We start from the raw sequence: 14,408 nt of genomic DNA on the forward strand, positions 1-14,408 counted from the left end.
AGTTTTATCAAATTCTCTTAAGATGAATGAGAATCATTATAGAATTAGAAACTAAACACATTAATTTTTACTAATAAAAAGGACAGTATATTAATTTTTATAGTAAGGAATAAAATGTAAAGCAAAGTCTTTTGGTGCTCTGTTATCACTATATTTGAAATTTGTTTGACTGTGGGAGCTAATAGTTATTGAGCTCATGTTTTCATGTTGTTAAGTTTATTTTAAAATCGAAAACTTTTATCCTGATAAGTTGTTGGGTTTTTTAAAAATTTTCTTCTTTATATTTCTGGAAACTCATTTTTCAAATGTGGACAAATATTTTTAATGAATAAAGTTTAAAATTAAACCTTAAACATAAAACAGGTAAAAAGATGCATTTTGTGTATCTAAATTCATAAGTGGTTGTGAACACAGTTAAATTTTTATTATCTCTATTAAATATAAATAGACTTCTCAACTAAAATCATAAGGTCTGCAGTGGCAAATATTGGTTGACTTCGACTTAATTTTAAGCAACTTAAGGGCGAGTACTTCTTTTATTTTATATCCACTGCCTAGCATTGTCTAGTTTTTACTGCTTTGTCTGGTATTTGTTGAGCCAATGAATGAACTTTTCTGTATTTGTATATGTAGTTGTAAAGGTACAAAAATTGGGGTCAGCAATCTGTGGAATTTTGCTCTATTTATTTTCTCTTCCATTCTTGATTTCCCTACCCTCTTTTCCTTTGTCTCTAGTACCAAAAACGGCCACAAGATATATCTTGTATATCTTAAAACCAGCATGAATGTGTGTTCAATGAATGAATGAATGAACTATGCAAAAATATAGACATTAAAGTAGTTTATTATAATATTTAACATTTGTAACTTTTAAAAATTGAGAAGTAAAATGTATTATATTTATCTTCAAAATCTCAGATTATAAGTTCCTTTTTATTTTCTTTGTCTTTTTTTTTTTTAAGTTTATAGCCTTGATAAGAAAAACATTCCTCTGACTATGAAATTTAGCTGTGAAAGAATATAGTTGTTTTAGGAAATTGAAAAGCAGTCACACTCACACTCGCCATTACCATTTTTATTTTAAATATATAAATATATGTTTGACTTTCCCCTTTTCCTCTTCCTCTAAAAATGTAGGCAGTAGATTAATTCATAATGACATTAGTGTGTACTTTAAAAATAACTTTTGGTTGAGACTAGTATGCATTAAAAAATATTTTAAAAGTTAATTTCCTTTGGAAATAAAAATAGGATTTTAATACGAATGTACCCCTTCTCCCTGCTGCAGTGTTCCGTTCCTTTGGTGAAGAAGCAGAGTTTTTGGATACACTTGTATTACAGTTGGTTTGCTCTTTGATCCTGAGCAAAGGTTAAGGTTATTCTTAACCCTCTGAATCAGATTCTTCTTTGGTCTAACTTAAAGAGTTCTGTAGATAATTAGATGAAATGTTAAATATAAAGTACCTGCACATAATAATAAGGCACAGATTTGGCAGCCAATAAGGAGTGTCTTATCACACAGTTTGCTATTGTGGAACACTGGAGTTTAATATTCCACAGGAACCGTGGGGAGCCAGTGTAAAATACATGCCTGAGTTCACCCGTTTGAGAAGTGAGGAAGCTGGAGTATTTGTGCATCAAATCCCATCAGTTACTGAGTGAAGGCTGTTCCTGGTTGTGTTAAATTCCTTGCACTTCTGTTCTGCCACTTGGGTGACAAAGCAGGCCCAAGCAACAACAACAACAACAAACCTTAGTCAAATGCATGTGCTGGCGGTTGGAGAAAAGGCAGGTCTGTGTGAGCTGAACTGGTAAGTGTTAGGGGGTGTGGGCTGGTCACTAACAGACTCTGGTACAATTATGTTACTTCATATCTAGTAAGACCTTTGAGTTCTAGCATTTCATTTCTTCTCAGAATTGAAATCAGTTTCTTTCAGGATGAATGTGGGAAAACTCACAGATTTTTGACATAGAAAAACATGTTTCTTTGTCTTATTCAAGGAAACTTTGCCAATATCTTCCAAGTCAAACAACAGTCTTAGATGTTTGGAGAAAACCCCAATCATTTCCCCATATGTTCAAATTTTCATCAAATTTTTACTTTGGTATATAAATGGGATTAGGCTTTCACCAAGACAGGAGTGTTGTGATGTGTTTAGTTACAAGCTCTCAGGCAGATCTTCCAGATTGAAAGGCAGAAAAGAAGTAAGTAAGCAGCTTGTTGCAGACTCACGGAAATGAGGCGTCAGGGTTTCCTTCACACCTCCGTTGTGCCAGTAGAAAGGAAAGGAAGTGAAGAGCCAGATGATGAGCTTCCCTTTGAGGAACTGGATAGATAGGAGTATGACCTCAGTGTGACATCCAGCGGATAAAGAAACTAGTAATATTTCATTAATAAATTGCAGATAAGAGTACCTTTATATTTCTTTAATGTGAAGTTGACAAACTTTTTACATTCATTATCTTTTCAATTCTCTACACTTTGGAAATAGATGGGAAATGTCTGATTTATTTTACGGTTAAACCTTGGTTCTTGAACGTCCCCCATCTTGAACAGTTCAGTTCTCAACCAAGTTCATGGAAAAATATCTCAGTTGTCGAACAAAATTTTGGTTCTCGCCCTTGGCTGGTGTGGCTCAGTTGGTTGGGCGTCATCTCATGCACCAAAGGGTTGCTGGTGTGATTCCTGGTCAGGGAACATGCCCAGGTTGCAGGCTTGATTCCTGGTGGGCGATGTGCAGGAGGCAGCCAATCAGTGTTTCCCTCTTGCATTGACGTTTTTCTCTCCCCTATTCCCTCTCTCTAAAAATCAATAAAAACATAAGACTAAATAAAAATTTGGTTCTCGATCCTACAACCCATTCATGCCGATACCTGTATAATCAGTCACGTGTCTCTCAGGCAACAGAGGAGAGAATGTGTGAGTATGAGTTAGTTTACCCCTAAACCTTATGTTAATATCTGAGGAAATGGTGCTGTGAATACTTTGGTGTTTTCTATGGCAGCAGAGTGGAAAGAAAAGTTGTAAGAATAACGATAGAGCTTAAAAAAAGAAATAATTGCAAAGTTTATAGATTAAACAGTACATTAGACATGTATATAAGAAAGGTTAAAACAGAATCATTCAGGGGTCTGGAATGGATTAATTCAATTTATATTATTTCTAATGGGAAAACATGATTTGGTTTTAGAACGAATCACTTCTCAAACAGCCAGAATGATTTAAGTTTGAGAACCAAGGTTCCATTTTACTTGTATGTGGAACAAAGAAAAAGTTGATGTAATAGATTACATAATTTCTGAATGTTGAACCAACCTTACATACCTGGGATAAATCTCACTTGGTCATAGCATATAAGTCCTTTTATACGTTGTTGAATTTGATTTGCTAATATTTTGTTGACGATTTTTTGCATTTGTACTTATGAGACATATTGATCTATAGTTTTCTTTAGTAATGCCTTTGGTTTTTGTATAAGGGTAATGCTGGCCTCAGAATGAGTTAGGAAGCAGTCCCTCTGCTTCTATCTTCTGAAAGAGATTGTAGAGACTTGGTCAAATTTCTTCTTTAAATTTTTGGTAGAATTTGCCAGTGAACCCGTTTGGGCCTTGTGTATTCTGTTTTGGAATGTTATTAATTATTTATTCAATTTCTTCAATAGAGATAAACCTATTCAGATTGTCTGTTTCTTCTTGTGTGAGTTTTGGCAAATTGTGCTTTCAAGGAATTGGCCCATTTGTCTAGGTTATTAAATTTGTGGATTTAAAGTTGTTTATATTCCTTTATTATTCTTTTAGTGTCCATTGCTCTGTGGGAATTTCTCCTCTTTCATTCCTGATATTAGTTATTTTTGTCATCTCTCTTTTTTTGAGTTAGCCTGGCTAGAAGCTTATTGATCAAAGAACCACTTTTTTGGTTTCATTGATTTTCTCAATTGCTTTCGTGGTGTCAGTTTCATTGATTTCTACTCTAATTTTTATTATTTCTTCTACTTAGTTTGGATTTAGTTTGCTATTTTTCTAGTTTCCTAAGGTAGAATCTCAGATAATTGATTTTTAGATCTTTTTTATTTCTAATATTTGCATTCTAATGCTATAAATTTTGTGCTTTTCCCCATAAGCATTATCTTCACTACATCCCACATATTTTGATGACTTGTATTTGCATTTTAATTTAAATTAATATTTTAAAATTTCTCTTAAGATTTCTTTTTTGCCCCATGTATTACTTAGAAGTGTATTGTTTAATCTCCAAGTATTTTGGGATTTTCCAGTTTGATTCTGTTATTGATTTCTAATTTAATTCCATTGTAGTCTGAGAGCAGACATTATATGATTTCTTTTTGAAAAACCATATTTAAAGTGTGTTTTATGGACCAGAACATGGTCTTTTTTTGATGACTCTTTTATGTTATCTTGAGAAGAATGCATAATCTGCTGTTGTTGGATGTACTAGGCTCTAGAAGTCAGTTATTTTCAGTTGATTGATGGTGATACTGTGTTCACCTGTACTGACTTTCTGCCTGCTGGATCTGTGCATTTCTGATAGAGGGAGTGTTAAAGTCTTTAACTACAATATTAGATTAATTTATTTTTCCTTGAAGTTCTATCAGTTTTTGCCTCACATAGTTTGATGTTCTTTTGTTAGGCTCATACACATTAAGGATTATCTTCTTGGACTGTTGACGTTTTTATTATTATATGTCCCCCTTTATACATCTTAACTTTCCTTGCCCTAAAGTCTGCTCTGATTGAAATTAATGTAGCTACTCACTTTCTTTTGATTAGTGTTAGCCTGGCTAACTTGCTTCATCCCTTTAGTTTTAATCTATGTTTTATATTTAAAGTGAGCTTTTTTTTTTTTAAATATATCTTTATTGATTTCAGAGCGAGGAAGGGAGAGAGAGAGAAACATCAATGATGGGAGAGTCATTGATCGGCTGCCTCCTGCACAGCCCCAACTGGGGATCGAGCCTGCAACCCTGGCATGTGCCCTAGCTGGGATTCGAACCACAATCTCCTGGATCCTAGGTCAATGCTCAACCACTGAGCCATGCCTGACCAGGCTAAAGTGAGCTTTTTGAAGACAACATATAGTTGGACCTTGTTTTTTGATCCACTCTGACAATCTCTGTCTTCTAGTTAGTGTATTTGGACCATTGATATTTAAAGTGATTATTAATATTGTAGATTAATATCTCCCATATTTGTCAGTTTATTTGTTGCCCTTTTTTTTGCTCTTATTTTTGTTTTCCACTCTTTATTTGCATTTTGTAGTTATAATTGAACATTTTACATGATTTACTTCTTTTTTAGTATATCAATTATACTTTTTTTTACTTTTTTTAGCACTACCCTAGAGTTTTCAGTGTACATATACAGCTAATCCAATCCAAGTTTTCTTTCAAATAACATACCTATCCTGGGTATTGCAAGCACCTTATAATAACAGAATAATCCTAATTCTTCTCTCCTGTCCTTTGTATCACTTTCACTTATAAGCATATACACACAAACACACGCGTGTGCGCACACACACGTGCACATACACGCTACATAATTGATTACATTGTTGCTATTATCTTGAACAAACCATTAGATCCATTATCATTTAGATCAATTAAAGATAGGAAAAATAAAAGTTCCTATTTTACCTTCACTTGTTCTCCAGTGTTTTTCCTCTTTATATAGAACCCTGTTTCTAACCTATACAATTTTCCTTCTCCCTGAAAAACTTCTTTTAACATTTGGCAAATAGGGGAATGATGTCAATAGTGTGGAATTTGGTTTGGAGTTTTTTCTAAACCACTTTAAACACATTAATGTTTTGGAATGATCAGGGGGAAAGCTTTTTCACAACTAAACAGAAAGCCTTAGTAGTATAAGAAAACTGCTGAAAATTCTTTAAAAGTACTGTCCTATATTGCAATAAAGTACTGGTTTATTGGCTTAAAAATTGCTACATATTCCATTATGTTAAAAGATCAGAGGAAGTTCTAAGTTCAGTTGAAATAGCTATAAGAATAGTTCACTTTTGTTAAAAAGAAATTGATGAAGGAAGCTACCACTAGATGATATTTTAAATTTTTGTCAACCTGATCTCCATTAGAAGTGAATATCTTCTCTCTTTCATTTCTCAAAGGAAGAAGCATGAGCTCCAGGATAGGAAGCTTGAAAGGATGGATTGGCTTATTGATACAAGTGCCAGTGGAAACTTAAACAGTACTAATATTTTTATAAGGATTCTTGTTGTTTTGTTAGGACTCAGATTTTAAAATTCCATAGATTTCGAGTGGTCTGGCTCTAACTCTGTTCTCTGCATAAGTTCAGCTATTTTTACTTTATAGAACATGGTATTATTCAGGAATGCATATACTGTGTTATAGCAGAAACACTTGTATCCCTTTCTGGTTGATAGTGCTAATCACCTTTCTGAGAAGCAAGTGTAGTCTAATCTTTTATCCCTTTTTATTTTTTTCATTGCCCATTGTAGTGGCCAGCAGGACCATCACTGGCCCATTTGTGTGTATAGAAGAAGGTGCTCCTTTCTCTGAGCAGATTTAGATTTGTAATTGCAGGGCTTGGGATGGAGAATTCTTGCTGGATTTTGGCGCTGCTTGCCCTTTCAGGCAGGCTCTTGTGCATTGTATAACAGTAGTCCCCCCTTGTCTGCAGTTTCACTTTTCATGGCTTCAGTTACTCATGGTCAGCTGTGGTTTGAAAATATTAAATAGAAAATGCCAGAAATAAACAACTCATAAGTTTTAAATTATGTACCATCTGAATAGCATGATGAAATCTCATGCTGTCCCACCCACTTTGTCCTGCCCAGGACATGAATCATCCCTTTGTCCAGTGTATCCAAGCTATAATTTGCTATCTGCCTGTTAGTCACTTAGTAGCCATCTTGGTTATTCGTTGACTGTTGTGGTATCTCAATGTTTGTGTTCAAGTAACCCTTATTTTATTTAATAATGATTCCAAAGTGCAAGAGTAGTGATGCTGGCAATTTGGATATGCCAAAGAGAAGCCATAAAGTGCTTCCTTTAAGTGAAAATATAAAGATCTTGATTTAAGGAAAGAAAAAAAATAATATGCTGAGGTTGCTAAGAGTGTGGTAAGAATGAGTCTTCTATCTATGAAGTTGTAAAGGAGAAAAAATAAATTTGTGCTAGTTTTGCCGTCCCACTTCAAACTGTAAACTAACAGCCACAATGCATGATAAGTGCTTAGTTAAGATGGAAAAGGCATTAAATTTGTGAGTGGAAGACACGAACAGAGAGAGGTTACACATAACTTTTATTAAAGTATATTGTTATAATTGTTCTTTTTTATTATTATCGTTTTTTCTTAGTATGCCTAATTTAGAAATTAAACTTTATCATAGGTATGTATGTATAGGAAAAAGTATTGTGTATATATAGAGTTTGGTATTAACCTCGGTTTCGGGCATCCACTGGGGTGTTGGAATGTATCCCCTGTGGATAAGGGAAAACTGCTCTACATTGGAAATAACTACATAGTGGCCTGGTTTCCTGAACAAAAGAGACACACGCACATGCAAACACAATGCTTGTTGAACTGCTAAAGTGTGTGACTTCAGACTGTTCCTTTAGCAAATACGTTTTGATTAGTTTAAAAAAACTCATTTTTTTTCTTTATCTGTATGCCCTTTTTTGTTTAGTGTTTGAGATTATGCAAGAATTTTAAAAACACAGTTAAGACTATTTAACAGATCATTAACTTTCAAAATGTTTTTCATACAATAGACATAGAGTAGTATTTGGAGTGCATAAATGGTCCCCAACCTCTTTTTTTCTTTCTCTTATCCTTTCTTTGGCTGGGGGGAGGAGGGTGGATAGATGGTAGTAGGGGAACAAGACTAAATTTAGCAATCTGATTTGTAAATTCTTTAACACTGGAAATTTCTGTTTAGTCAGTTGACACATTTGGTTCTGCCAGAGTTCTAGGCAGAATTGTAAAACATATTCAGGGTTTGTTTTTTTTCTCCCTTTCATTTCTCCTTCCTTTTGGGGAACCCTTTTTAAGTTCCAGTCTCAGTTTTCCTTGGACATTCTAAATAACCCCTCCCCACTTGGTTTATCTCTATGTCAGAATTTCCTAGAGTTCATAACTGTTCATTTATTTATTTCATTAGTTTGCTTATTTGTTTTTCCTGTGCATGTATACAACTCTGTGGTAGAATATTAATGTTATTGACTTGTATGTTATTATGAGGCTAATTTTCTTAACGACAATGAACATTTTAATGAGAACTTGTTAACCTAAATGATCCTAATGGCACAAAATATTTTTGAGGGCGGGGAGTATTAAGTAAGGTATATGCTAAGCTTTCATATTAGGAATACCTAAACATGAATATGTAGATTTTTTTTCTTCTCATTTAACAGTCAAGAATTAGCTTTGCTTTTACAGGGTTGTTGTGTGTGTGTGTGTTTGGCACTGTTGACTTTGCTCTGCTCTAGGATTCTGCCCTTACCTGCATTGCTGAAACTAATTCACTGGTACTTCATCTGATTTCCACACTCAATCTTTTTATTTTTTTTAATATGTAAAAGGTTTTTGAGTTCTAGCCATAATGGAGTGGAGTTACTGGTACTGTACTTGCTCTTTGGCTGTAAATAACGAGAAAACTGGACAAAATACAGGGTGGGGTAAAAGTAGGTTTACAGTTGTTTGTATGGAAAATAAAACAATAATAAATAATAGTACAAGAATAAACTCTGTGTTTTGCATACTCACAACTGGAAACCTACTTTTGCCCTGTCCTTTATATGAGACAGATACTGTTTTCAGAAAATGGACATAGACTGGGCATAAGGCAGCGAAGGGCAGAGGTCCAGTGATTCCTGAAGGAAGAGAAACAGATGAAGTGACTCATCTGGTTGCCCTCGTTTTCTGCTTGAAGGCACTTTCTGATCTCTGATGCAGTCAGAGGAAAGCTAAGTAGAAGAACACAGTGGTCTTAATTGAGACAAAAATTACAGTTCGGGACGCTGAGATAGCTGGAATTAGTAGACCAGACTACTGAAACTGAGGGTTCTATTTATGCAAAAAAAAAAAGCTCCAGAAATCTTTATGTGGTCCCCTTGAGAAAACTTTTTGAATACAAAGCTATGCAGGTGTACTTGAAACACCACAAGGACAAATAAAGAACTATTAGGAAGCTGTAATCTGAATAATTTTCAGCACTACACAATTTAGAGATGTTTGAGTTCTGAATAAGCAGAGTGAAAGGCTTTGTCAGAGACTTGGAGTGTTTGGTAGATACCCCAGAAAGCTCACACTTCAAGAGTAAAACTGAATTAGCCCTAAACAATGGCTACTCTACTGCTAACAGGTCTTAAAAGCAAGCTTAAAAGAATGAAGTTGAACAGCAAGTAATTTAACAACCTGTTGAATCAAAATTTATCACTTCATAAAGGAAGACCATAAATTCCAGAAATTCAACACTATAATATTTATAGTGCCCATAATAAATGTGTTATGTATACATATATACACAGTATATCCAATTACCAGACATGCTAACAGACACAGAAATAAAAGACATAATGTGACTAGTTGGGAAAGACTTTAAAGTATCTATTGTAAACATACGTAATGAAAACATGCACTAATGAGAGAAATTGAATGTATAATGAAGAGCCACTGAACTTTTAGGGGAAAAGTCTGAAATGAAAACTGTATTGTTGCAGCTTAACCAGAGACTAGACATCAAGAAAAAGTGTTTAATCAGTTTTAACATACAGCAACATAAACTATCCAAAATGAAGCTCATGGAGTAAAAATACCAAAAATGAACTGAATAGCAGTGACCTGGATACAGTATCAAATTCTAACATATATGTAATGGGAGATCTAGATGTGAGAGGGAGGGGAGAAAGAAAAAAAAAACGCATTAAGAAAAATAATGGCCACAATTTTTCCAAATTTGCTGAAAACCATAAAACCATAGAATCGAGAAACTCAATAAAACAAAAACAAATGAACTCACACCAAGGTATATTGTAGTCAAATCACTAAGTTCTAGTGATGTAGAGAAAAGTCTTAAAAGCAGTAAGGGGGAAGGGAGACATTTTATATAGGGGATCAAAGATGTAACAACAAAAATCTGCTGACTTATCATCAGAAGGTATGCAAGCCAGAAAACCATGGAATGATATATTTAATAAGTGATGAAAAGGAAAAAAAGTCAACCTAAAATTCTCTACCCAGTGAAATGATCTTTTAAAAAACAGGCAAAATGGCATTTCCAAATAAAAGCTGAGAAAAATTGTTCAATATATATATATACTAAAAGAAATCTTAAAAGTTGATCTTCAGGCTGAAAGGAAATGATAGAGCAAAAGCTACCCAAAGGAAAGAAGTGGTAAGAAATGGTGACTATGTAGGTCTGAAATATGTAGAAATTAGACTACTTACACATTTCCATATAACTCCTGATGAAATGAAACCAATTAGAGAATCTACAAAGTGTTTAGAACAGAATGATAATGAAAACATAGGTGGGATGCAGCTACAAGATTACTAAAGCAGTGCTTAGATGAAAACTTATGGTTATAAATGCTTGAATTAGAATAGAAGAAAGGTGTAAAGTCTCTGGTCTAAGTCTCCCAATTAAATTACAAAATCATGAGCAAATTAAACCCAATGAAATATAAAACACAAAAGCGTAGAGAAAATGAGTGAAACCACCAAAAGCTCGTTCTTTGAAAAGATTAAGTTGATAAATGTGTAGCTAGATTGATCAGGAAAAAAATTACTAAGAACAGGAATGAATGAAAAGCATAGCTATAGATGTAATAGGCATTAACAGAAAAATCTGAGAATATTAGGAGCAATTTCAGCAACTCTGATGAAATAGACTTAAGTGCTTGAAAGACAAAAATTACCAAAACTGAAACAAGAAGGAATAGAAAACTTAAAAAATACCTTATATAAATTAAATCAAATTAATCATTAAAAACCTTCTCTGATAGGAAATCCCAGTCCCAGGTGGCTTCACTGATTAATTTTCTTAAAACTCAAGTAATCTGATCCCACCCAAACTTCTTGAAAAAATAGAACACTTCTTGCCTCATTTTATGAGGCATTAGCTTAATTCCAAGCCAAAGACATAAGAAAAAAGCAGATCAATGTTTTTTTGTTTGTAGATGCAGACTATCCCTAATGAATAGCAAATAGAATAAAACAAAATATAAAAAAGATAATGCATTATGACCAAAGGGGTTTATATAGGAAGGGGAGTTGAGATTATAATGTAAAATCCTGCTATAATGGGTAAGTTCTGTATAGTAAAGTTACAATTGTATTCTATTTCTCTGACAATAAATGATCTCTTATAATAAATGTTTTTTTTGACTAAGGTATATATGAAAGACTTTCCATTATGATCACGTGTTTTTAAAAAATAAACTTTTTTAGAGCAGTTTTAGGTTTATAGCAAAACAGCAGAAAATAGTTTCCACATATCTCCTGTACCTACACAAATGTAACTTCCCCACTATCAACACACTGCACCAGAGTAGTACATTTGTTATAATCTAGGAACTACATTGACAAATCTTTGTCAGTTTACATTAGGATTCACTCTTGGTCTTGTGCATTCTATGGGTTTTGACAATACGTTCAGTTTTTAGACAAGCTTCTCATAGTTTGTTTTGCCACAAAGTAGTTATTGCCCTTCAGTTATATCTTTAATCTCTGTTATATTTTTCCTTTAATTGGAATGGTTGGAGTATTTTCATAAAGTAATTTATTTGTAATCTTACAAAATGTGGATTGGAGCAGCACACTTCCAAAATATAGAGGAGCTAGGATTCAACCCTTATTTTCAAATATGCATGAAAGAAAGGCCTGTGAATGCTGGGAGTCAGGTTTTTAACAAGGTGTTTATTTTAATAAATGTCAAAATCTGTATATTTGGTAATGCTTTTTTTTTAAATGCAGCAGAGCTGCATTCATTAATGCAGCACTCATTAATTTTTGACAATTTCTTTAAATTGATTTAAAGTATTTAGCTAATGGTGATTTCTGTTTTAGCACATGAAACTTACATAGAGTACAACTGAGTAGTGACTAAGGTTTGTTACATGGACATAGATCTAACACAGTTCAAATGACTTGTCTGATATGTGACATCTGGTTGCATAGAAAAGCCTCATGCAACAGTTTTTACATGGTGTTAGTATTGTTATTCTTGTTTCCTTTTCTTTGCTGGCCCACTCCTCTTTCAGCCCTCCTGCATTAATAAAGTATTAAGTAGCAAAGGAGATTTTCCTACTGCTGAATAAGTGACATTGAATAGAAACAGGTGTTTGTGGAATAGAAAGATAAGAAAATTGAATCTTTTTCTTTGATAAGAAGTTGATATGCCATTCTCGGTTCATGTAATTGATGTTTTGGAAAGGAAATTGGGATTGTGTGACAGGAGTCAAGGAAGTTATTAAGCAGCTTCTGTGAAAACTTGATCGCCTTTGTGCTTTGACTAACAATGTATGTGTTGTTCACAGTAACTGTAGTACTGAATGGAAGTGGCTTGTAGACAGAGCAAGAGTTGGCAGCCGATGGACATGGCTTCAAGCCCAGATTTCAGAGCTAGAATACAAAATCCAACAACTAACGGATATTCACAGGCAAATTCGTGCCTCCAAGGTATTTTCTGTGTTCCATTTTCTTTTAAAATATTACTGTTTTGGTTTCTCCTCATCTCTCCAGACAAAATAATTGTTCTAGGTTTTATAAAAATGAGGTTAATGTTAAGATTTTTGATGTATTAATTGCTGTAAATTGAAGCGATCTTTGTAATGCCTTTATTTATTGTGCTCGTTTTATCATACTTAAGCAATTCAGAACTTTGTTGGATTCCAGTTAGTAGAAATGACATGCATTTTTTGTAAACCTCTGCTTTGTTGGCATTTATTTTATCATCTGTAAGAAATACTGAGTATGTACAGTATCTTACTGAAGTCTCCTTAGAGATTTTTGTTTTATAAAAATTTATAAAACATAAAAAGTTGTAGAAAGCAATATGATGAATGCCTGTGTACCCACCCCCAAATTTATCAAATACTATATTTTTGTTAGTATGGGTTTAGTTTCTAGAATAATAAAGCATTACCTGTACTATTGAAGTATGGTACTTGAATAGTCCTATCTGATCCCATGCCACTGTAACCAGTATTCTGATTTCAACATTTTTTTATATTTATTATTTTTATGTACTTTTTATTCTATTAAATTTATTAGAGTGACATTGGTTTATAAAATTGTATAGTCTTCAGTATGTATGTTTTTGGCGGGTTTTTTGTGTGTGTGTGTGTTTTTTTTTTCCAGAGAGAGTGGAAGGGGTAGAGATGGAAAAAAAATCGATGTGAAAGAGACACATAGATTGGTTGCCTCCCGCAGGTGCCTTGGCCAGATTGAACCTGGGCCCCTTCAGTCCGAGGGCCGACGCTCTAATCACTGAGCCAGACCGGCCAGGGCTCAGTATGTATGTTTTTATGCTGTTGGGAGATAAGTGTCTATGTCTGTCTACAAATAATATTTATTTTCTATGCTTATAAAGTCAGTATAAACGATACTACAAACTATTTTGCAACTTGCTTGTTTTTGCTTAGCATACTGTTTTTGTATTTTTATACTTCCTGTATGTTATTTAATTGTATGAATGGAATAGAATTGTATGAATACAATGGAATGCTTCTCTCTTCCCTTATTTTCTTTTGATAGTGTTTCCAATTTTACTCCAGTAAAAATAATACTGCAATAACTATCTTTTATGTTTTTTGTGAGCCTGTGGAGAACTTCTCTTGGCTGCATGTCTAAAAGTGGAAGTGCTGGGTCTTGGGCATGGCTGTCTTCGCTTTCTTATACTCATTGATGTGACTGAATAATCAGTATTCCCACTGGCAGCATATAAGAGCTCCTGTTTCTCCACATTCTTGCCAACATTTTATATTTTTTGACCTCTTGATTTTTCCAGTATAATGAGTGTGAAATATTATTTTATTGCTGTTTTAATTTGTTACTGAATGTTGTGAGATTGGGCCTCAGTGTAATTAATTGTCCAATTTTTCTTTTGTCTAAGAGTTCTTTTTTACTCTTTTTGGGAGGTGTTGGTAGTATGTGTTTGTGAATTTGGATACTGTTTTTGGTCATTTGTAAATATTACAAGTCTCTCATGTTGTAGGGTTTACAGTCTACTGGGAGTACAAATTAAGCAAATGATTACACGTATAAATGCTGTTTTCATTCCAGCCAGGGGAAATTTAACATGGGATTTCCCTATCTTAAAGACATATTGTTTCCCAAAATTATAGGCTGTTTGCTTGGAACTTGTAGCATATTTTCCCATAGAAGCAATAACATAAAGAGTTCTGCAA

At 33.8% G+C, this 14,408-nt stretch overlaps 1 protein-coding gene and 1 long non-coding RNA gene across 3 annotated transcripts in view; one reads left to right on the plus strand and one right to left on the minus strand.

Annotated features, from left to right (window-relative positions):
- KANSL1L (KAT8 regulatory NSL complex subunit 1 like) overlaps nucleotides 1-14,408 on the plus strand; it is an 80,422-nt gene that overhangs the window by 6,659 nt on the left and 59,355 nt on the right. For both annotated transcript variants that reach the window (XM_016196740.2, XM_016196741.2), the window contains exon 3: nucleotides 12,537-12,678. In XM_016196740.2, the coding sequence (XP_016052226.2) occupies nucleotides 12,537-12,678 (142 nt within the window). The remainder of the gene's footprint in view (nucleotides 1-12,536; nucleotides 12,679-14,408) is intronic.
- LOC107524728 (uncharacterized) overlaps nucleotides 1,641-14,408 on the minus strand; it is a 46,930-nt gene continuing 34,162 nt past the window's right edge. The window contains exon 3 of the long non-coding RNA XR_001601998.2: nucleotides 1,641-2,802. This is a non-coding gene — a long non-coding RNA (uncharacterized LOC107524728). The remainder of the gene's footprint in view (nucleotides 2,803-14,408) is intronic.

Source organism: Miniopterus natalensis, chromosome 8, assembly GCF_054644295.1.
Source record: "Miniopterus natalensis isolate mMinNat1 chromosome 8, mMinNat1.hap1, whole genome shotgun sequence".
NCBI lineage: Eukaryota > Metazoa > Chordata > Mammalia > Chiroptera > Miniopteridae > Miniopterus > Miniopterus natalensis.